The sequence below is a fragment of the Megalobrama amblycephala genome, linkage group LG13 (genome assembly GCF_018812025.1).
Source record: "Megalobrama amblycephala isolate DHTTF-2021 linkage group LG13, ASM1881202v1, whole genome shotgun sequence".
In the NCBI taxonomy this organism is placed as follows: Eukaryota; Metazoa; Chordata; class Actinopteri; order Cypriniformes; family Xenocyprididae; genus Megalobrama; species Megalobrama amblycephala.
Genome location: NC_063056.1, coordinates 5,661,672 through 5,686,478, shown reverse-complemented (window position 1 = coordinate 5,686,478; position 24,807 = coordinate 5,661,672). Strand labels below are relative to the sequence as shown.

The 24,807-nt window shown below is 41.3% G+C and overlaps 1 protein-coding gene across 1 annotated transcript; it reads right to left on the bottom strand.

Annotated features, from left to right (window-relative positions):
- Positions 1–19,186: 19,186 nt before the first annotated feature.
- Positions 19,187–24,441, bottom strand: tent5aa (terminal nucleotidyltransferase 5Aa). Its single transcript, XM_048153825.1, has 2 exons — positions 23,619–24,441; positions 19,187–22,669 (listed from the first exon to the last, which is right to left on the bottom strand). Exons 1-2 carry the CDS (start codon positions 24,039–24,041, stop codon positions 21,890–21,892), a joined length of 1,203 nt encoding a protein of 400 aa, XP_048009782.1. The 5' UTR covers positions 24,042–24,441; the 3' UTR covers positions 19,187–21,889.
- Positions 24,442–24,807: the final 366 nt, after the last annotated feature.

The following is a 24,807-nucleotide window of genomic DNA, read 5'->3' as shown; positions in this document are numbered from 1 at the left end:
GGGCCCGAGGTTCTGCCTCCTCGCCCACAGCCCCCTCTCTCCTCGCCAGTGGGTGGCAGTGTGATGGTCGAGGCCGCACGTTATGTGCCGTCTCCCATCTGCACTGTCACCCGGCAGAGTCTGACTCCACTTCGGGCCGCTGTGCCGTCCGAGTCGGGTCCCAGCACTCTGCTTCAATGCCCCACCCCCGGTGCGTCTGTGGAGCCTTTGGTACCGCTGGCTCGGTGTCTGGAAGCTTGGCTAACTCTTCCCAGCCCGTCCCGCTGGCTCATTCGTACTATCAGACTCGGCTATGCGATTCAGTTCGCCCGGCTTCCCCTGGTGTTCAGGGGTGTCCACTACACTCAGGTGTCACTGGACAATGCACCTGTTCTCCGGGCGGAAATTGCTGTCCTCCTGGCGAAGGATGCAATTGAGCTGGTCCCTCCAGCCGATATGAAGTCAGGGTTCTACAGCCCCTACTTCATTGTACCGAAGAAGGGCAGTGGGTTACGGCCAATCCTGGACCTGCGTGTCTTGAATCGGTCCCTGTACAGGTTGCCGTTCAAGATGCTCACACAGAAATGCATTTTCGAATGCATCCGTCCCCAGGATTGGTTCGCAGCGATCGACCTGAAGGACGCGTACTTTCATGTCTCGATATTGCCTCGTCACAGACCCTTTCTACGGATTGCGTTCGAGGGTCGAGCATATCAGTACCAAGTCCTGCCTTTCGGGCTGGCCCCGTCGCCCCACGTCTTTACGAAGGTTGCGGAGGTGGCCATTGTTCCGCTCAAGGAACAGGACGTTCGCATTCTCAACTATCTCGACGACTGGCTCATTCTGGCCAGCTCGCGGGAGCAGTTGTGCGAACACAGGGACCTGGTGTAGCTCACCTCAGCCGGTTGTGTCTTCGGGTCAACTGGGACAAGAGCAAACTTACCCCCGGGCAGAGGATCTCTTATCTCGGTATGGAACTGGACTCGGTGGCCCAGACTGCGCGCCTCACCGAGGATCGCGTCCAGTCAGTGTTGAACTGCCTGAGTTCGCTCAAGCGCAGGACAGCGGCCCCGCTGAAAGTTTTTCAGAGGCTCCTGGGGCATATGGCATCCGCAGCCGCGGTGATGCCACTCGGTTTGCTTCATATGAGGCTGCTCCAACACTGGCTTCACGGCCTTTGTTCCTGCGGGCAGGTGTTCCCCTCGAACAAGTGTCCAGGCATGCTGTGGTCTACACGGATGCCTCTGCCACCAGTTGGGGCGCCACGTACAACGGGCATGCAGGGTCGGGTCTGTGGACGGGGCCTCAGCTGCATTGGCACATCATTTGCCTAGAGTTGCTCTCAGTACGTCTTGCACTGGGCCGCTTCAAGGAGCTGCTGTCAGGCAAGCACGTTCTGGTTTGTTCAGACAGCATTGTGGCCGTCGCGTACATCAACCATCAGGGTGGTCTACGCTCCCGTCGCATGTCGCAACTCGCCCGCCAACTCCTATTATGGAGTCAGAAGCATCTGAGGTCGCTTTGTGTCATTCATGTCCCGGGTGTGCTCAACCGTGCAGCCAACGAGCTCTCACGGCAGCCTCCACTTGTGGGCGAATGGAGACTCCATCCCAGGAAGGTTCAGCTGATTTGGCAGCACTTCGGCGAGGCTCAGATAGACCAGTTCGCCTCCTCGGAGACTGCCCACTGCCAGTGGTTTTATTCCCTGACCAGCGGCACACTCGGCACGGATGCCCTGGCACACAGCTGGCCCCGGGGCCTTCTCAAGTACGCATTTCCCCCAGTGAGCCTTCTTGCGCAGCTACTGTGCAAAGTCAGGGAAGACGAGGAGCAGGTCTTGTTAGTGGCTCCGTATTGGCCCACTCGGACCTGGTTCTTGGACTTGATGCTCCTCGCGACAGCCCCTCAATGGCCAATTCCTCTCAGGAAGGATCTTCTGACTCAGAGACGGGGCACTCTATGGCACCCGCGTCCTGACCTGTGGAACCTCCATGTATGGTCCCTGGACGGGACGCGGAGGTTCTAAGTGATCTCCCGAAAGCAATTGCAGACACTATCACCTCCGCTAGAGCTCCTTCTACTAGGACCCTCTATGCGTTGAAGTGGAACCTGTTCGTTGAATGGTGTTCCTCTCACAGAGAGGACCCCCGATCATGCTCGGTCAGATCTGTGGTTTCCTTCCTGCAAGAGGGGTTGGAGCGTAGGCTGTCCCCCTCCACCCTCAAAGTGTATGGTGCCGCTATTGCCGCACATCACGATGCAGTTGATGGAAAGTCCTTGGGGAAGCACGATCTGAACGTCAGGTTCCTGAGGGGGGGCGAGGAGATTAAATCCACCTCGCCCTTCCTCTATACCCTCTTCCTCTATACCCTCTTAGTTCTTACATCTCTTCGGGGTCATCCCTTCGAGCCCTTGCAATCAGTTGAGTTAAAAGAACTGTCCCTTAAGACCGTCCTCCTGGTTGCATTGGCCTCGCTCAAGAGGGTAGGGGACTTGCACGCATTTTCGGTTGACGAATCATGCCTAGAGTTCGGGCCCTGCGACTCACGTTATCCTGAGACCCTGGCCCGGATATGTGCCCTAGGTTCCTACCACTCCCTTTAGAGATCAGGTAGTGAACCTGCAAGCGCTGCCTTCGGAGGAGGCAGACCCAGCCCTGGCTTTGCTCTGTCCAGTCCGCGCTCTGCGTGTGTATGTGGACAGGACACGAAGCTTTAGGACCTCAGATCAGCTCTTTGTCTGTTATGGAGGCCAGCAGAAGGGGAAGGCTGTCTCCAAGCAGAGGATGGCCCACTGGATAGTGGATGCCATCGCCCTGGCGTATGAATCCCAGGGCGTGCCTTGCCCGCTTGGGTTGAGAGCCCATTCCACCAGAGAAGTGGCCTCTTCCTGGGCTTTGGCTCACGGTGCCTCGCTGACAGATATCTGTAGAGCTGCGGGCTGGGCGACACCGAACACGTTCGCTAGATTTTATAGCCTTTGTGTAGAGCCGGTTTCTTCCAGTTTACTCGCTTCCACCAGCCGGTAGACATGTTGAGCCTGCTCTAAGTGTAGGCTCGCATTGCTTGCATTGGCTTGCATTGCCACTCTCGCCCTCAGGGCCAGATACGTGCATCTTTGACTCCTGTCGTGTTCCCTGTTTGGCAAACCCTCAAGTTCCTCCGTCTCCCCTTTCGGCTCGGACATTGCGGTGTGTCTGATGCCAGGCCAACGTCCGTCTCCGACGCTGATGTTGGCTGGTTTCCATATGCTGTGACTCCTCTACGTGAGCAGTCCCATATGTGTATTATCCACGGTCAAACTCCCTATGGTGACCCCGTGTCTTCCCTTAGCAGAGACACTTCTGCTGTCACCTGTCAGATGTGTCTCCCCCTCCTCAGCTGGAGCCATCCCAGTGACTTTATATGCGTACTGCCCAGCTGGCCAGTCCATATGTTATCCCCACGTAATTCCTCCCTACGGGCAGGTAGTGGTCTCCGCAGCATCCCCTTGGGTTCGCTTCCCAGTGTAGTCTAGTTTACTTAGTGGGTATTTCGGAACAGCAGTAAACTCTCTCGCCGTAGGCTCGCCCCCTTCACCATTCCTTTGGTGCGACAGGTGGCCAGAGCTTGCGCTGGGCACTGGAAGGGGTTTCGTAACTGTGGCGTTTTATTTGGGATCCCAATTCGTCGGTCACTACTGACGTACGTTGAACGTGACTGACTGAAAGGGAACTTCTCGGTTACGTATGTAACCCTCGTTCCCTGAAGGAGGGAATGGACACGTACGTCCCGTCGCCACAGATTCTGTACCCTCGCTGTTGTGCGGACACCAATTGTTGGGGGCGGTGCGCATTATGCAAATATCGCACACCAATCTCCATTGGCTTGTTTTAGTTCTCTCAAAGCTGATAGGGCTCTCTAGCGATATCCCAATTCGTCGGTCACTACTGACGTACGTCTCCGTTCCCTCCTTCAGGGAACGAGGGTTACATACGTAACCGAGACGTTTTGCCATCTTTCCATGAATTGTATTAGTGGTCATAAAGAAAATCTTTTGTATTTGTTCAGAGGGGGTGTACTCATTTATGCTGTGCACTGTACAGTAGCATATGTTTTGGATCCAGTGTTATTTTAGTATCATTAAGGTACCATTATAGTTTTTATTAATATATTGAATTTTTTTTTTGTTATATATTAATAATATATTAATTTTTATTCCAGTTCTATTATTATTTTTTAGTGATTTTTTGATTAATGTTTATTATATTTAAAATAACAAAAAATGTTTATTTTGTTATGGTTTTAGATTGTTAACTGTAATATATATTTGTATCCAATATGTGATTGATCTATGTTTATAGAAAATGCAACTGATGTATTTCGAACTGCAGGTCTATGTGACCATAATAAATGAAGTCCTTTAGGTGTGTCTGTGATTAAGTATGATACACATTCAAAATTAATTAAGCATGTATTCAACTTTTACATGATTAAAGCATCTTCAGTTTTGTTTGATTTGTAATTGGTCAACTGCATAGCGCACATCATCACTGACTGGGATTTCATACATAAATTAGTAGTTTTATGTCTCTTGTATTACTCAGTGACTTTCCTCTCATAAAACAATAATTTCACCTAAAAAAAGGAATTGTCTTAGTTGTCCATTTCTTAGTTGTAATTTTGTGTATGCCTACAGAATGCATATAAATGAGCTTTGCTGCAGGGATAGGCATGACTCAAAGTCACCTGCTGGTGGCGCTCTACATCTTCAACTGAGTATTAGTTTGTAATCTGTATTAGTCAGCCTTCCTCTTCTGAGCATCAGGTACTGTCTATTCATATATACGCTTCAATTAAATTTCAATTCACATTTATTTGTATAGTTCTTTTCACAATACATTGTCTCATGCTTCAGCTTAAGCCTGATGTATATCTCACACACTTATATTCAGTGCAGGAAATGAGCGAATAACAGTTATTAAAAGACCGATTGTCATTTTATTTCTCAAGTCATTATTGATGCCACCAATAATTTCCACCTTCTGCAATGATGTATTTACCACTCAAGTTAGCTGCTTTGCTGTCCACTGACTATATAGGCAACCACCTTCTGCACTCTTCAAAATAAAGGTTCTGTATTGGCATTGATGGTTCCATTAAAGGTTCGCCCACAATTTACTCACCCTCAAGCCATGCTAGGTGTATATGACTTTCTTCTATGAGCTAAACGCAATTAGAGTTATGGCTCTTCCCAGGATTACTTTTATTGTATGGATTAACTTTTATTTTGGATTACATTATCATGTTGCTAATGCTTTAAACTCGAATACAATAAAATAGCTTAATTAGACTATTTATTTTGTATCCTGAAGGAAGGATAATTTAATTTATAATTAAGATCAATTTAGGGTGCGTTCACACTTGTCATGTTTGGTTCAATTAAAACGAACCCTGGTGCGATTGCTCGGTTAGTGCAGTTCATTTGAACATGTGTGAACGCTGCCATCCGAACCCTGGCGCGCACCAAACAAGCGGACCGAGACCGCTGAAAAGATGGGTCTCGGTCCGCTTCCAAGCGAACTCTGGTGCGGTTCGAATGATATATATGAACGCAACATGGACCAAAGACATGTAAACGAACCAAAAACAGGAAGATGAGACCCTAAAAAGGACAGAAACCTCACGCATGTCGGTTTTTCTTGTCATAGTCGCGAGTTTGCCCATCACAGGCATCAGACGCGTGTCTCCACGCAGCAGATCGTTTGTGTGTGACGGATGGATTCCTGCCACTGTTTTAACTACTTTACACTTTTATAAGCTCTCCACGAGTTCCCAGCTGGCCAAAATACCATTACATGCAGGCAGGGTTGGGCAAAAATACATCAAAATGTATTTTAAAATAAAATACCAAATACCTTCATTTTAAATGTATCAAAATAAACTACAAAATACAGCAGCCACACCATGTATCAAAATAAACCACTGTATTTTTGTATTTTAAAAATACTGAAAAATACTTTTACAGGGGAGCATGAAATTTCATCGCAAACCTTCCATCAGTTGGCCTATTTGATTTATCCCTTCACCATTACACAGACTCAGTTGATTAAGTAAACAATGTTTGATAGCTTTTCTCTGCCTGAGTCATGCAATACATCTAGAACAATGCTATATATTTTGTTGACTTGTTTACTTACCAGTGTTACCCTCAATTTCTGGTTTTATTTTGTAGGAACCATGGACACACCAAAGAAAACTACTCATGTTATACAGCTTCTTGTTTAAATATTGTTTTCTTGATTTACCGCGAGTACCATGTTTTACCATGACTAATATCGATCTAGCTTACTGCAGTGTACAACAAGTGTCTCATAGCAGCTGCCGAGTGAACGCAGAGTAGCATTATAACAACTTTCAACACAAATGTATCTAATATGATAAACAGTGCTGCTTTACCCCATATACGTTAGACCGGCGACTGTGGCATAATAAAAGTCCTGCTGTTTTCGAGGCGTGTGTTGCATTTGTCTCTCATTAGTAAATCACTCCAGTGGTCTCGTTCAGCTCCAACATCACTTGCCCTGCTCTGCTTCATACTACAATAACGTTAATGCTCTCATCCATAAACATGACTTCTGACTGAGTCCCATCCTGATTCTTTTCCACTGGCTGTAGACTTGAAAACAACACATCCCATGATTCCACAAAAACAAGGATAAGCGACCGAATAAGTGACCTCTAGTGGCGAAAATGTACATATTGTGGCTTTAACAGAACAAATATTCACATATCCCTGTGATCTCCCAGATAAAGGTTAGCTTTAAAGTAACCCACAGTTTAATGTTTAACAGTTTGCACATGACTCATAATTGTATCGTAATTTAGTTATTTGGTGTTTGGTAACAAAGGGCCTACTTTGCATCAGCAACACTGACTCACTGACAAACAAGTCATTCATAAGAAGACAAATGATGGCACTTGTATTCATAGCACTAATTAATCATTTGATTGTTAATCATAAATATAGGGGGCTACTGCTCAGTATAATAGTTTGCAAGAACATGTAATTTGGTATACTATTTAGCCTAGGCTGTTAAAATGAACACCAAAACTTAACATCTGTTCTGAACTCAACAAGTCTGGGCAAACTATTGAGTAAGCACCAATCAGAGGCCGCATTTTTATGATGTCATCATGTAGACTTCTTACAAAGTATTTTACAGTATTTTAAAACTACAAAAATACAAAACACTAAAGTATTTTGATACAAAATACAAAGCCATTTTCATCAACCCTATCAAATACAAATTACAAAATACTATTTTGTATTTGAAATACGTATTTGAAATACATGTATCATAAATACTGCCCATCCCTGCATGCACACAACGAGCGCATTTACCTCAGCAAACAGCATTGTCTTGGATGTTCGGTAAGTTCAGTCTCAAAAGAGGCAATATGTCATAAAATCCGACCAATCACGTTGTGAATGTGTCCCTATGCCTGAAGGTTCGGTATCTTTTAGTTTGGTGATAAAATTGCCAATCTGAATGCTAATCGAACCAGGACTAAATGTTTTTTTTCTTCTTTGGTCCGGACCAAATGAACCAAACGAACCAAACAAACCGAACTACAAGTGTGAACGCACCCTTAAATTTCTTGCTTCGGCTACCATCTTGGGTGGATTTATCAATTTATCTTGGGTGACGTTCTCTGCAAAGTATCTTAGAAGATGTCATGATCACCCCACCTTGTTTTTAGAAAAGCCTTCATCTTGGGAGTGTTGCTATGATATCTTAAAACACAGCCTATGTAGGGAGCTCACTAGGTTTTGGATCTGAGCCCATGTGACAAAATAGGTTTGTAAGGTTAGTAGAAAGAATGCTTTTACAATGCATATGTTTAAAGATACGGATGTAGTTCCAAACTGTTGCAGGAAAAGTATAAATATTTGGAAGGAGATAATAAGAACATTAGCAAAACAATATTTGAATTTGAGCATATATGACCCATTTAATTTCTTCTTTAAACCTTTCTTCTTATTTTTGGTCATATGTTCACTTACAAAAAAGACATTTTTAGCCATTCTTTGTACTGCCTTGTATAAAGATACACATTCGCCGCCTCTTTCCAAGACCAGATGGGTTTAGCAGAACTATTAAATGTGTCATTCTCTGGGATTCCACACTCATAATAATGTGGATATAGTTACAGGTGTTTCCCTTCTGCTTAAAAACATTTATCAATGAAAATTTTACAGTACTGTTTATTTTGGTCTCTCTCAGCCGAGAGCGTGTAGAAATGATCAACACAAATCAAATTATTCATTTGTCATATTTAATTGTGTGGTTTTCTCTACTTAAAATTAGTTTTTCTAGATGTACATTATATAATATCAGAAAAAGGGGTACTGGTAATTTTCTGTAAGGACATTTATCCATTTTACAGACATTTTCTTTAACTCTAAAACACAACACAAAGCAATTTGTAAGATAGATAAAACACCTATGAAAAAAACAATGTGGAAAATTCATTCATATTAACACAGTATATTGTACCCAATTTTACTGACTTTTCTTAGTGAGAAGCTTTTCAGAAACTACAAAAATACACCACAGGAACAATAATTTCCTCCAAAATACCATATACACCATATACAGTGCACAGCATAAATGAGTACACCCTCTCTGAACAAATACAAAAGATGTATTTTCTTTATGATCACTAATACAATTCATGGAAAGATGGCAAAACTAAAATTTATTAAATATATACATAATAAAAACTGAGAAATATATGTCATTAATAGCCATAAAATAAGTAAATTAGCCAATTTCATTTGTATAGCAACATACACACTGGTCGGATCGCTGTGTTTAGCGCTATACATCGCAGATTCAAGCAGCTTTGCAGTAGAGACAGAAAAAACTAAGATTCATGGTGCAAACGGCTTTTCTGTTGTGGCGCAGCACATAGTAACATCGTTTTTCTTAAAGCTATAGTGCCATTGGAAACGCTCGTTCTTAAAGGTCTTGATGCTATTTAGAACAAGCTGTTCTTAAGGCTATCTAGCTGCTATGGAAGGCAAATATTTATTAAAAAAAAAAAAAAAAAAAAAATTTTGCTTGTTACCGAAGCTGTAGTGTCATTGCTGCATACTATAAGCACATACTGTGGTAGGTTTATTCAGGTACATGCTATCTTAAGCTGTTGTCTTAGACTTATGCTCTTTATGATATCCAATCATATCGCAACATTCTGTGTTAAGTGAGCAAACTTCTGTGGCTTGAAAACTTATTAGAGTATTGTAACATGCTTTTCTTTAAATACACAGAGGTTTCTTATTCAACCCTAACAATGTCAAAACTTGATGGTCCTGTAAGGAGTGTGATGTCATGGGAGTCGCCAGCTTCTCAACTGTAGCCAAAGGAATCAGCCCGACTGGAGCAGAAATCGTGCTCATGATGAGGAAGAACTGCATTTCATTTCTTAGCTGCACGCTGCATCTAACTCCGAGCTATTGCTGCGGGTGTATGCTTCCCCAACCTGACTACCACTAGTTTAATACTAGTCTGTGATTTACAACATGCTTGTTGTAACAGATTGCTGCAGCTAGGGGTGTAAGCTTCCCCCAATAAGAGAGAGAGAAAGGAAAAAAAAAAAAAAAAAAAATGTAATAATTTTATATTAGGCCATGGGTGTATGCTTCCCCGACTAGATTGCTGCTAACGGTGTAAGCATATGATATTTAAAATCGCTAGCTAAATGCGCTACAACATGCTTGTTGTATCAGATTTGCTGCCGCTACGGGTGTAAGCTTCTCCCATTTATTAAAAAAAAAAAAAAGCAAGCTAGGCTCATGGCTCATTTTAAGGAAAAATGGCATTCAGATTTTCGCACTCAGTTTGTGTTGGGGGATATCAGCATATGGTTTGTTTTGGGGGTTTATTGCTGCTCTCCCTACTCTTATCCATGCTAGGCTGCATGGATGCGCAGGGAGTTCTTGCCCAGAACAGAACCATACCGCCAATACAAACTCTATGCATTATCTATCATATTTGACGATAGTGGTCCTGACAGAAATCTAGCGTAGCGTCAGTTCTGGCAGGTCACGTCAGTCAAGCTGCATCAGCTGACTCCCAGGTGACTTGCGTCTACCTATAGGAATACGACGCCTATTACGGCATCTATATATAAGCTCCTCAGTATTATCAGCAGCTATTGCATTTAACAGGAGCAAATTACCCTCCTCCATCCCCAGCTCCTCCTCTCTTCAGTCAGGATTGGCTTATTATTTCCCCTGAATCAGACTAATTCTCGAAATATGTGTACGTTAAATCATGACATTTAATGATATCTGCATGTTGGCCCTGTTCTGTTTACCCTGGGGGGTTTATTGCTGCTCTCCCTGCTCTTATCCATGCTAGGCTGCATGGATGCGCAGGGAGTTCTTGCCCAGAACAGAACCATACCGCCAATACAAACTCTATGCATTATCTATCATATTTGACGATAGTGGTCCTGACAGAACTGCTCTGACCCTTCTTGGCACAGAGTGTACAAGTTACAAGTGTACAATTTTGTCAAGTTCATGACAAATTGTCACATCTGTCCTGTTTAACTCCTGAATGACGAGCTCCTTAAATGCCCTGATCTTTAATGGGAAGTGTTGCTCAACTCGTCTCTACAGAATCCCCCACAGGTGCTCAAGAGTGTTAAGATTAAGTGCAATACATGTCCACAGAAGGTTTTTCACCTTGGGAGAATGCATATCCTCATTGTCATGTTGAAAAAAATGTTTAACAAAGCAGGAAATGAGGAAAGGGTAATATCTTCTGTTTCAATTTGTGTATTAAATTACACAGTGGTGTGGGAATTCATGACAGCATTGATAAAGCACAACTCCCTCACACCTTCAGCACTCATACATCCCTATATAAGAGCTTTACTACCACTGAACTTTACTGTGGGAACCAGGCACTTCTCACTGTACTCCTCCTCTAGCAACACCAGAACATTTTGGATGTTGTTAGATCCAAAATGATTGATCTGGTCTCATGAGACCAGAGTATTGATTCCCAGAATCTATATTTTGTAAATATGGGCTTTGGAAATGGCTAACTGACTTTATTGTGCTTTGGGTACAGCAACAAGCATGCATGTCATTTCTGCAGGCTGCATCTTACTCTGTGAGATAAACAGTCACTCTTTTCATAGCTTTTGCTGGCTCTGAGACACTCACTTGATATTTCTCCTGCTCTTTGTCTAGCAAAAAAATCCCTCATCACTAAATGAAAGCTTAAAATGAAGGCCTGATTATTTCAGGGGCCTTGTCACAAGTCCATTGTTTTTGAATTTCTGTGTTACTTTTGCTATATTTTCACACTTAAACAATGATTTGGTAATCCTCTTGTACCAGTGTCCTCTTTTGTGCTAAGAAATAAGTCTCCTGATGATTCTCTCCCGAGTGCTTCCATTGTTGTCAGCATTAAGACTGAAAATGATTCAGTGGGCTATCGAACACTTTTAATTGTCAAGAAATTACTTCTCTTTAAATGTTTTGGTTCAACATGCTTACCTGTTGAACAAACATTGCCTTAAACTTACACCAGAATATTTTTATTTTGTTTTATTTAGTAACTTTTAGGAGGGTGCACTCATTTTTGCTACACAACATTTTATCAGCTTGATAAGAAAATCTAATTTTCCCAAATAATTTTGACATTCTTCTTTGGTAATGGATTAAGCAGACTTGCTGGAACATTATATCTCTAAAGAACTCTAACATGTCTTCTAAGTAATTGAGTAATTGATGACTTTCAGAAGTTTCAGAGGGGGTGTACTCATTTATGCTGTGCACTGTATATACACACACAGACACACATATGTATACATACATAAATACATATTTAATCAGTGGCTTTGTAAATAGTATCATAATAAGCTATACTACCCTAATAAAGCACTTAAGTAATTATTTGATTTGGAAAATTCATCAGTTAATTTACTCTTTAAGTTTATTTAATAAAAAGGAAATCAGCATTTGACTAAAAAAATTATATTTTTAAGATATCCTAAATAATTTTGGTAAATTTAAATCCAAATATTTGGTAAATGTACTCAATGTATTGAAATGTACTCAAATGTATTCAAATCCACTTCATTTTTTTCTTACATTTACTCAATTCATACGGTATATTTCACAGCTTTAACATTTTCTCAAAACTTTTAAGTGTAAAAAAAACCCTGAGTACATAAGTTTTTTTTAGAGTGCACTGTTTGAATGAATCCTCATTTTAATTCATTATGATTGAACATATAACAACATTTTGACACAACCGCCCTCAACATGGTATTTTATTTAAGGCCATGAAACTGAGGTGTGAAGGAGTGTGTCATGTTTATTTATGATGGTGCTGTATATGGCTCATTGCGAATGACACATACGCCTATTGTAAACATTTGGTTACACCCAACATCTGCTTCAGTCCAGTCTTCTACTTAATTCTTTTCTACATACAAGCACGGATATAAACCCAGATGACATTTAGTGTGGCCACTGTGGAGTGACTCACTCTGTGTCTGTTGTCTCAGTGCAAACCTCTCAGAGTGTGAGATGGACCATGTTCCTCCTCCAGCATGCAGAAATGACCTTATTAAAGCAGCGGCTGTCGGAGCTTCGCTCATGTCTGATCGATGGCTGTTGAGAAAGAGGGAAAAAGAAATGTTTTAAAAAACATTTCATTTTCATTCCCATTAGTGCTAAGGCAAGCATCACTTTACTGATGCTCATAATTAGGGTTAATGATTTGAACAGACCCTTACTGGAAGCATTAAACGTCTGCGCAGAATTGTCCATCACTTTTTTACAGTGAATGGAGGATTACTCTTTGTAGTTCCGGAGTGAAGTGATAAAACTTACTATTTGTTTCCTAGTTTCATTTCATTTATTTTTATTCATTCATTTATTCATTCTGTCATTTCTTTTATTCATTCATTCAGTCAGTCAGTCATTATCATCATCATCATTCATTATCATTCATTATAATCCATCCATCCATCCATCCGTATTCATTCATTAATCCATCCATCCATCCATCCATATTCATGCATTCATCCATCCATCCACATTTGTTCATTCATTCATTTTTGTATTTATTGTGTTATTTGTGTCGCAAACTGTTCAGATCAGATGGAAATGATCAGAAATCTTGTTAAAGACACAGACAGGAACATCACAAGCTTTGACACACTTGACCACTTACTCTTATCACTGGTTCTTCTGCTTTTTTTTTTTTTGCAATAATAGCGTCTATCCTACTTCCTCAGCATTACTGCACTTAACCATCACTGGGTGGGCCAAGTTTCTGAAAAACCAATAGAGGCCATGAGATCATGTTTCAGGGCCTGATGTCAGAAATCTGAGGGTTTCTGAATGAGCTATCTTAACATACTTTCTGGAAGGGAGGCTTGACAGTTACAATATGTTTTCACAGCAGAAAGAACACATCTTAAATTATCAAGAAAGTTTCCAATTTTTTTTACATTTTCTTTTGCTCTATGAAGAAGCAATGTCTGAGAAAGCCCTAATGACAGATTCCATTAACTGTGGCTTTCCATCAGCTCCATGTCTCATCTGTCTGTGGGTTTACCCTACTTTCCTATTGCCCTGTATGTATGAGAGATTATCTCTGCAGCAGGGAGTGACTAAATGCAATCCTGCTAACTCTAATGAGTGTAATCCCACAGACAAAGGGATCACCTTCTCTCTCTCTTCCTAGACTCCACCCAGTCTGTTTAAAACCCTGAACGACAGAGTTACATGCACAACAATGAGAAGACACTTATAGCTGGCCTGAGACTACATCCTTTGTCTTCTGGCAGGAACACGCCTCTCTCAAAAGCTCATCTTAACTTCATTTCTCCTTATATTCATAGCATTTATTTTCCACAGGGGGTCTATCAGTTTGTTTTTATAGTCATGTGCCTCCCACATGAGAGTTTTATGTTGTGTGTGAGACGAGTATGATGGGAACAGAGAATTTTTGTCTGAAACGAAACTGCTGAAACTGGAGCCCACCAGGGTTCACTCCTTGGACCTTTCCTGTTCAATACTACTAGACTAAATAATGGAAAACCCCAAAATTGTTTATCATAACTATGCAAATGACATCCAAATCTACTTATATAGCTGTGTCGTCAAGCAATTACAGCCCCAGAGGCCCTGTTTTACCTGGAATTATCATCAGTCTCAGATTGTCTGAAACTACACTGCAGTTTTGACAACCTCTGAATGTGGTCTGTTTACACTGGTGTTAAGCAGTATCCACTAGTGTAAGTGGGGTCTATTCCAGTGCACTGATCAAATAAACACATGGATGTAGTACTAACTTCAATTAGTTTGTTTCAGTTTATGTCCATTTCATTCATTTTTTGTTTCCTTATCATTTGTGTTTAATGTTGCATTTCCTTCATTTCAGCATTTCATTTCATTCATTTACATATTCTTAAATGATTATAAAGTTCCCACAAATCCACAGAGGACAAGTGCCTATGTGCACTTTGAAATACCATTGTGAATGAAATGTGCTATTTAAATAAAAATGTTTTGCCTTGACATTGTCACTTCTAATCAAAAATGTATATAATGGAAATTTCAGTTTCACAAACATGTATATGTACAGTAGATCCATTGTGCTGAAATATGAGCAGTAAAATAACTACAAGATTTCTGTTTCAAATAAACATTTCTATTCAACATTGATAATACTTGGGTAATGATGCTGAAAATTCAGCTTTGCCATCACAGGAATAAATTACATTTTAAAATATATTACAATAGAAAATAGTTGTTTTAAATTGTAATAATATTCACAATATTACTGTTTTTACTGTAATTTTATCAAATAAATGCAGCCTTTGTGAGCATAAGAGCACATTTCTGTGTATTTGTATATGTTACATATGTGTATATAACAGTAAAGTTGTGCTTTAAGAAATTGTTTACCGAATACCTCTGTATGTATTCAGTGAGTTTGTTTTGACAAGGTGGAATGGTGAATTAATGTGGTGTCGGCAGTCGGTAGCAGGCAGTGAGTCTGTTGGAAGTCGAGGTAATTCCTCGGCACTTACACAGAGAAGAGGGCTTTGCTCTGGGAAACAATGTCACTTTCCTTCAGCGTTTCTCCAATTCCATAAATCTCTTCATCTGGAAAAAACGCCTCACGGAAACGAAAGGGAAAGGTCCCATGGAATAGCCGGCAGCTCTCCAGTCCACGATTGGAAAACGCATTAGGCGACGGAGAGAATGTATTTGACGATTCTGACAGTACTCTGTATACCTACCGGTCTAGCAAGAACAGAGAGATAGTTCACCTCGCTCCAAGACTGCCAGAGTTTCTGCTGGGCTCCGATTTCAAAAATAAACTCATCAAATGGCTTGGGATTTCATGTGTTCTCTATAAAGACTCTCATGTGGCTGCTCACGATCATAAAGAAGATCAGAAGTCTGATCCAAAACTCAGACAGTTTCTGAGCTGCCTACTTAGAGAGCATTCTGGCAACATCAGCCGCTCTTTGTTGTGAAGACTGTTTAAAATGATAAAGATAACTCATTTTGGTCAAATTCTGAGGCAACATTGCATGTGTCCTTCACACATAAGGCAACCCCAGAATGCCTTGCTAAGAACTGGAAGTTGAGGAAAAAAATTCATATTGGACAGATGATGGAGTCAATCTGATAAAAGCTCTTTTGGGGTACATTTTCATTTGTAAAAACTGTGTATATAAAGGAAGTAAATGGTTTTTTGGTTACACTTTTAAGATGCCCTTGTTACAGTGTAATTATGCAAATAAATACTCAAATAAGTAATATTAATGAACAACATACTATATAATTAAGGTTGGGGTTATTGTTTTGATTATGGTTAGTTGCTTGTAACTATGCATAATGTACTCTTTTTACTAGAGTAAGTACATTTAAGATGTGTAACAGGTCACTGTAAAATAAAGTGTTTTTATTATTGTAAAAGTGCATGGTTAGGGTGTGGGTTAGGACTAGGTTACAGGTTTTATAACTAGCTGTATATAAAAACCATAGATGCCACTCAAAAAATATTTATGTCTAAATTTAAGAGTTATGTATTTGAATTGAATATAAAATTTCCATTAATTTTGATTACTCAGGTTCAACATAAAATAAACTTAATGTGATGCATATTTGTCAGTTGTACATAAATCAAACAGGTAAGTTTTCCGTTATAGCACTAACTGCGAGACCTCCTTGACAGGTTGACGTCACTGTTTCGGCAGAGGCCATTCACATCACTGACTCTACACCATCAAGACAGCGACCCTACTGAATCCCAGAAAGACTGTTGAAACCTTTGAAGGCAGATATCGAGATGATGAAGGAGTTGGGCGTCACTGAAGCCTCCACAACCGAATGGAGTAGCACGCTCGTCATCCTGCCAAAGAAGGACGGATCGATGACCTGTTGGAGCAGATTGGACAGGCCAAGTACGTCACGACATTGGGACCTGTGTAAGAGGTACTGGCAGGTGCCCCTCGAACTGAACTCCAAACCTCTCGCCACCTTCAGGACATCCCTTGGACTATACCAGTTTACTGCACGGGGCACCAGCCACCTTCCAGTGACTAATAGATCAAGTTGTCCAGGGCTGTGAAGAGTGGGCGGCTGCCTATTTGGCTGATGTTGTCATCTACAGCTACAACACATCAGACGACGTGAACCATCTGAGACTGACCCTGGAGAAGATCCAGCAGTGGGCCTGAACTTAAATGTCATCAAGTGCGAGTGGGCAAAGTGTGGGACCAACTACCTTGGATACCAACTGGGCAATAGTGAACTGCGACCACAGTTTTGCAAGGGGGAAGCAATTCAGTGCAGGCCTAGGATGAAGAAGGAGGTTTGATCCTTCCTAGGTCTTGTGGGCTGGTATCGACGATTCATACCAGACTTTGTTAGGATTGCAGCACCGCAAACTGACTTATTATTGAAAGCAGGAAAGAACCTGGTGGAGTGGACCAAGGCCTGCCAAAGGGCGTTCAACACCTTGAAAGACAAGATGTGTTCTGAACCAGTGTTCTGAACAAAGCCTTCACTTCAACCTGCAATTCCTGGTACAAGTAGATTCCTCCGACAAGGGGATCGGAGCGGTACTGGCCCAGGGGACTACTGGAGCTGAGAAACCTGTGGTGTTCCTGAGCAGAAAGCTTGTACCCAGGGAGACCAGGTACTCAACCATCGAAAAGGAGTGTCTCTGCTCCCTGGAAGCCCTGCTCTATTACCTCCTGGGGTAGAAATTTAACATGACCATTGGGCACTAACCTGGATTCACACCATGAAAGACCACAATGCTTGAGTTACTCGATGGCATCTAGCTCTCCAGTCCAACACCTTCCAGATCCTAAATTTCCCCAGTAGGAAGAACCTTGTGGCCGACTACCTGTCCAGGTTCCCTAACAGTCCATGACTTGGAGAGGGGGGAGGTGATGTGAACAAGTGACCTTCTTCACCAAGTGGTTCACTTGGCCATTCATCCACATTCCATACACTCTGTCATTCCCTCTGAATATATCATACATACCCATTGTCTATTTGGTTTTATGTTTTATTGTTGAATTGTTTGTGTTATATGTTGCCGTAATCGGGATACTGGGTGTTGTGCAGACCAACACAAGGTCACATAGGGTGGCCAGTTATGACGTCGCAGGCTTGTTTATATGTGGGGTTCCAGAATTCCAGTCTGAAAAGAAACAGATAGTTGTGTTATTGTTTCCTTGTTTACTATGGTTATGTCTATTGTTTAATTAATAAGTTAATTTGCATTGTGTTTATTTTATTATGGTGTTATTTTATGTATCTGAATATGCGGATATGTAATAACTTATGAAACTTACTATTGTAATGGAAGTGTCCCCGGAAAAGGGGCGGAGTCTGGCCTTTAAGAGCAGCGGACACACTCCAGAATGTTCTGTAAACTGTGCACTTTAAGTCAGGGTGCTATTTGAGTGACGCACGAGTGACCATTAAGGGTTTCTGCCTATAAGTGAACACCTGCCTATGTAGGCAAGGAACAGAGCTAGTGTTTTTAGTGGACTGTACATAACACAAAGCTATGACGTCATATTTGACAAAATAATTGTTCATCGAACATAAAGCAGAAATACTCAGTGATAGCTGAGCTCTATTCTTAGCATGCACTAAAGGATGACCCGTCTAAAGGTCTGGTTGCCCCGGGTGACTGCTGATGTCATATCTATGTCCAGCAGACTGTGGCTTTACACAAATGTCATCTCACTAAGACATATGTTTATTGCTCACTGAGTGTGGCTGCTGTCGAATGCCTGACCTGCTGTAAAAGCAATGGAAGTCACAAAGTTATTGTGGTCGTTCTGACGCAGTTCACCCCAAACAACCTTTTCAATTGACCTGTTTGCATTTGTGTTCAAAACGTACAATTCAGGCGTTCTGAGAACTCTGTTCTGAGAACTACTGTTTTACTAGCTGGCTTTTTTTCATGAGGGTTGCGAGTCCCTATAGTCCACAGTTATTGGAAACCTATAGAATTATTAATCAATTATATTGCGTGTACAGAATCTGGTGACATTGTCTGAGTCTGGTACCCTCTAAAATTACTTTTCTTTTTAGCTATCATGAAAAAGATTTTCACTCTGAAATATTAGTACTATCACTATAATAAATTAGGATATTGAGGATATGTTCTCTCACAAAATACGAATTACATATACATTATCTATATAATAATTGTGTTTTTTTAATGTTAAATTGCTTTCTCATATCTTTTTTTGTTTTGCAGTTTTTTACTGCAAGTATCGCAGGAATTACATTATACAGTATTTAGTTTCTAGTCAGTTTTGGTTGATTTGGCATGATCTATGGGACACAAGTTTTTGGTGCATGCAAAATCCATACATTTATCCAGCAGACAAAGCTATTCTTATTATAGTTTGATAAGACCCTTATATTTTATATATTAGATTTACATATTAAACAAAGGAGGCTAAACTGACAACTTGTCAGACAAAAAATGTCTTGAGAAAATGTACAATATGCAGTTAAATGTGACAAAGTGACATTCTGCAATTGGTGCAATTCTTTTTTTTTTATTGAGGAAAACCTTTTCAAATCTTTAAACAATTGAACAAAAATTATACACAAAATAAGCTGGTTTTTTTTTTTCTTAAAAAAAAAAGACATTTAGCAGCTTGAACAAAAAATTCAAAGCAGAATGACAATTAAATTCACTGATACAAACAGAAAAACAAGCATAATGTTTGTTTGTCCTAAAAATATACTTTTTTTTTTTTTTTTACAAGACATTTGACCACTAAGTGTTTGGCATCATCCGATGAATGGCAAGAATGGAACTCCAAACTTCACAGAGCGAGTCAAACATCCCGCTGCCAGCACAATCCACAGGATACTGTCAAAATGTTAAGACAAACATAACAACAAACTGGAGGGTGAGAGAGAACCACAAACAGGAGATGCAAATGTATAAAAAACTAAAAAAGATGAGATGTGTGAACATGCACAGGTGCACCACACGGCCCTCCTGATCAGCACAGACCCCAATGGTTAAAAACTAATGTTAATGCAAATTCTACTGACTGATATCACTTCAACGACCATATCTTAAAATCATTAGAAATGCATCCATTGATGATTTTAAAGGGGTCATATCACAAGAAATCCTATTTTGAGATAAAACAGTTTGATGTGCTATATAAGGTGGGAAGTGCATGGGGTTCTTGAGTTCGTGAAAACCTAATAATTCAATCATAAAAATATAAAATCAAAATAAATAATTGTAAAGTAAAAATATTTAAAATAAAGCACTTAAAGACTTGTTTACCTGCACGTCATTGACAATTAACCAACAAAAGAGAACCATGAACATGCGAATGTGCTGTTATTGTTGTTAATATTATAGAAATTTTTGAAATATTAACTTAAAATCTTAGAGGGTATTTCAAATAAATATTTTAGGTCAAAAGGGTTCAGCTGACAAATACATTTGGGAATACTATATAACCATACTCTAACTTTTAGAAATCAAAACTCGCTTCCCAGTCCAAAAACAGCATTTACTGAAAGTAAACATCCACAACTTTCTGACAACAGACAGGTGAATACATTATTTACACATCAATGATGTCTACTGTGTGATCCAAAACCTTCGCAAAGAATGTGTCATTAAGAAAAAGCCCAAAAATACCCAAAAGCTTGTGTATGAGCCGAGCAAAGAGCAGGGGTTTCAATGAAGTCCTATACATCCGAAGATCAGAAAATGTTGGAAAATGGTGATGACTATTTAGAAAAGAAAAAAAACATTGTGAGGGAAATGCAGTGGAAAAAGTATGATATGACCCCTTTAAAATCTCAAATCTCACAAATGCAAGCTTATTTCTGCTCATTTAAACTTGATAATGCCAAATTTGATTGATTCGAGCACTTGAGTTGAGTGATATGATATGATGAAATATTGGAAACTCAACTGCAAAGTTTGCATTCCAGTGAATCAAAATGATCTGTGCTTCTCAGACCTATTAAATGCTTGTGTCTGTTCAGCTCAATTGCTCATAGTAATGAAATAAGCTGTATTGATTAAAAGACATTTGTCGAGGGAGATAAACCCCTTCACCAGCTGCACCCATCTCTCCAGCCCTCCCTCTCTCCCTCCCTCTCGTCTGCGTTCTCGCTTCTCTCTCTCGCACTCTCGCTTTCCTCTTCTTTCTCCTCTCAAGTCTCTTTGTCAAGTCTAAACATATATGCCCAAGCTCCGCCTACTTCCTTCCTCGGCGCTATTAATCAAGAACAGGTTAACACTCTGTTAACAGGGGGTGAATGTGGGGTCAGGTTTAGCCGACAGAGCAGCTGTGACGGGAGTGCTTGAACACAGCCCGTTTTAGTTTCGACCGCTTCAGCAAGAGCTGTCGAATTCCCTGCTTGGATGTTACAGCAAATAGTGTGCTACCATCAAAGGTGCTTCTGCAAATATCTTCCTTCTAGAAAGTTAGGAAACGAACTTTACTTTTTGCATGAAACAAGTCTTTCCTTTGTTTTCTGCCGTACGCTGACATGCATGTGCCCTCGGCGCTCACCTGACACAGGATGCTGTCTGCTTTAAAGCTGGCACAAATGTTGACACGCTGAGAAATGCAACAAAAAAGACGGCTTTACATCTCACGTTTGTTATCTGGATGCTGCTCAGAAACAATAAATTAAGAGTTCAATTAACTGCGAAGAAAAATGACACTTGTAAATCAGGACACATCAAGTACATTCACAAGCTTTTAGTCCCTTTTGTCGTGTATTTCGAGATTGTGAGGTTGCTTTGCTCACCTCAGCATACTGCATTGACATTAGGCACTTTGAATGCATTCACATGTACAAATATAGACAGCACTATCATTTGATAGTCTGGGTATAAAAATACAATCTTAAAATCTTTGGTTTGTACAAACTGTATTCGTTGTACTTTTTGACTTTTTCCCCTCATTCAGAGAGTCTTTGTGAAAGGTTCTTTGCAATACATCTGGTTCTGTTTGGACTAAAGGGTGCAACTGCACCTCGAGCTTCCCTTTTGATGCATCTAATGACTGACGTGAAATGTTCTTGACAGTGTCAACCGGTCAGGAACAAGTTAGTAGGTTTGAAGCTTCACGATCAGCCAAGAATTAAGCAAGGCAGAGCAGAAGTTGCCCTCCAAATGGCCAACTCATTTCAGAAAACAGCACCAGTCTGCACAAACAAAAACCCCACTGGAGCTGTTTTTCACTGAGCCCGATTCATTTCACTCAAGCATTGATGCACATTGGGGGAAGTGAGACAATTGCGAAACAATTTCAGCTCGCTTACGACTCATCTTTTTCACCATCTCTCAGTTGCACGGTAGCCACGTGGAGTAGGTTTGCTGATGGCAGGTAAAGACCGGCTGAACTTGGGCAATGTAATAATTGCTGAAGTTACCGTCTGCTACGTAAGGGGCAGGTTGGTAATAGCAAGTGACATTCGCTACGTTGGGTATGACGTTCTGCTCGGCCAGCACACGCACCGCCAACATGGCGATCAGCCCTAAGGTCTGCCGCCGCTCGTGTCCCATCAGACACACCGTGCTCTCGTTAACCACCCCGTGCAGCGTCGTTAGATAATCGTACTTGCGGTCCTCCAAGCCCACAAAGTGGTTCTGGAGGTAAGACTCCAGCTTGCGCTGCTGTTCGCAGATGTCCGAGAAGTCGATGAAGAAGCGGGAGCACATGTAGCGCTGGAGAGACTTCATCTCCGACTCGGAGGCAGCGCGAAATCCCCTCACCAGAAGATGGCAGTACTTCAGCAGGCCGCCTCCTCGGATCTCCTCCGGGTTCCTCGTGCAGATCACCTTGTTGCGCAAGTGGTCCAATGCCGTGGCGAAGTCTCCGTACACGCTCTCGCCGATGATGGTGGGGTGAAACGTTCTGGCCATGGGGTTCTCGGAGCACTCGTAGAAAAGAAGCAGAGAGTCTAGCTTAATCTGGAAAGAATCGACACTGAACTCGAACTGCCGGCGCAAAGAGTCCACGAACTTGAGCTCCACGTTTTTGCCCCGGTTGTTGGAGAGAGAGATAAGACTCCAGCGGTCTGAATCATTGCACACTTTCACCATCTTCTGCACATATGCTTCCTGCACAAAAAGACAAGGAACTGTTGTCAGATCAGTGGGATCATGGTTTTATTATTATTCAAACGGAACCGCATGAAATACATTCAAATACACATCAGTTTGCCATATCACTTCTCCAACATTATCTGTCGCAGGAGATCTAAGAGGCTGAGAATGCTCGATTGGCTTTAACCTGCTTTAGCGCAATCCTCTTACCGACAGAAAACCAACATTTCACCAGCCTATCAATAAACTACTCTAATTGCATTTCTTCTGAATGTCATTGGAGACTATGGGGATCCATGCAGATGATCTTAAATTACACACTAACAAAACAAAAATAAAAAACACATGAAGCAAAGTCGAGCAGTGAAAGCCTACAGTGTGACATGCTATACTTCATATTTGTGAACATTTTCCTATAAAATTATTATTAAAGATTTGGTATGAACTGGTTATTCAATGGTCTAATGAAAAACAATAAATGGCGTCCCCTCAATGCTAAAGTAACTGTACTGTGTGCCTAAATTACTCACCGTTAGTAGTGAAAAATATGTGCAATTTCAATGTAAACAATTAGAAATAGTCCAAAAGAAAGATGAAAATAATTTCAACTAATAAGACTCTAAAAATGAAGGTTCTTTAGTGGTATTGATTGTTTTTAGAAATGATCACTGAAAGGTTCTTTGGGGAACCAAAAATGGTTCTTCAGTGGCATCACTGCAAAAACTTTATTTTAAAGAGTGTAAATATAATAGTATGAATAGTTTTTTTTTTATATAATGCATATTTTAGTGTTTTCATGATTATTTATTTGTTATTGCACAATACTATTATACTGCCACATTGCGTAACTGTAAATTTTGTTTAATTAAAACTTCAAAGAAACAGGTTAAACACCTGAAATATAAACGTTCTGAACCTGTAAAGTCCATTTGTCAACTACACCCTCTTGAATCTGAACACTCACCTTCAGGGTCAACGGTGTGATTTTCTCTTTGTTGACCCCATCAGGTAAAAAGTCCAACAGACAGTCCAGCACTATGTTCTTGACGATCTGAAACTCCGTCTCTCCCTTCAGGTCCACGCAGAATATGAGGTCCAGGTCCTTATAGCCGAGTCCGCTGTCCTCGTGCAGTACGTGGCTGGCAGCGGATCCGTTGAGCCGCACGTCCCGCACATGGATGCGCTGCTCCCGCATGCGGCTCCGCACCGCCGTCACGATCTGCCGCGGCTTCATCTGCAGCGTGGGGAAGTTTCCTCTGCCGTGGATCGGGATGCTTTCGGTCAGGATGAGGTCCAGGCGCTGGACCTGCTCCCAGCTTAACACGCTAAAGTTCGTGCTGTCCGTGTTTGAGTCCGAAACTGTCCTCGCGCTCTCCTCTTCAGCCATCGTCGGGTCTGTTGGAGGAATCGGAGAAGTGGCGTGCTCGACCGATCTACTGCCTGGAGATGTTGCGAGGAGAGTTACAGAGGAGACGCATCATGCGCTCGAGACACTTCTGAGGTCTGTCCCTGTGATGTGAAGAGTGTCATACGTCCAGCTTGAGAGTGTAGTATGACAGCAGTATGGCAGTGCTGAGGCTTTCTGTGCGCCTCAGGTCACGCCTATCACTCCACGAGACTCACACTCAGTCCACTGTCACAGCAGCAACCCAATGAGAGCACACGACGCATCTCTCCACAGCTGTGCTCTCAAACGCACATATTTAGTCGTTTAGCACAGGGCTTTTCAAAACTGAGGAGGTCCGGGGACCCCCGGGGCGTCGCTTAGGGGTGCTATAGGGGCTTCGTGGAAAAGTTTAGAGAAAATCAGTGTAAAAATGTGAAAATAAATAGATGAAATAAAAAAGACGCAATTAAAATAAATATTTGAATAAATACAACAACAACAAAAAATTTTATTTTGGTCCTTGCAATTCATTATTGATAAGAAAAAATATATATTAATATATAAATACATAATAACCGAAAAAGGTGTAGGCTGAAGCCACTGCTTATTATGCCTACCCTTTATACATATATATCAAATGAACGTCACTTTTTCCCCTGGACTTGATTACTACAAGAAAACACAAGATATTTTCCAAATACATATATATATATATATATATATATTTGGAAAATATATATATATATATAATTTCAAAAATGCACAT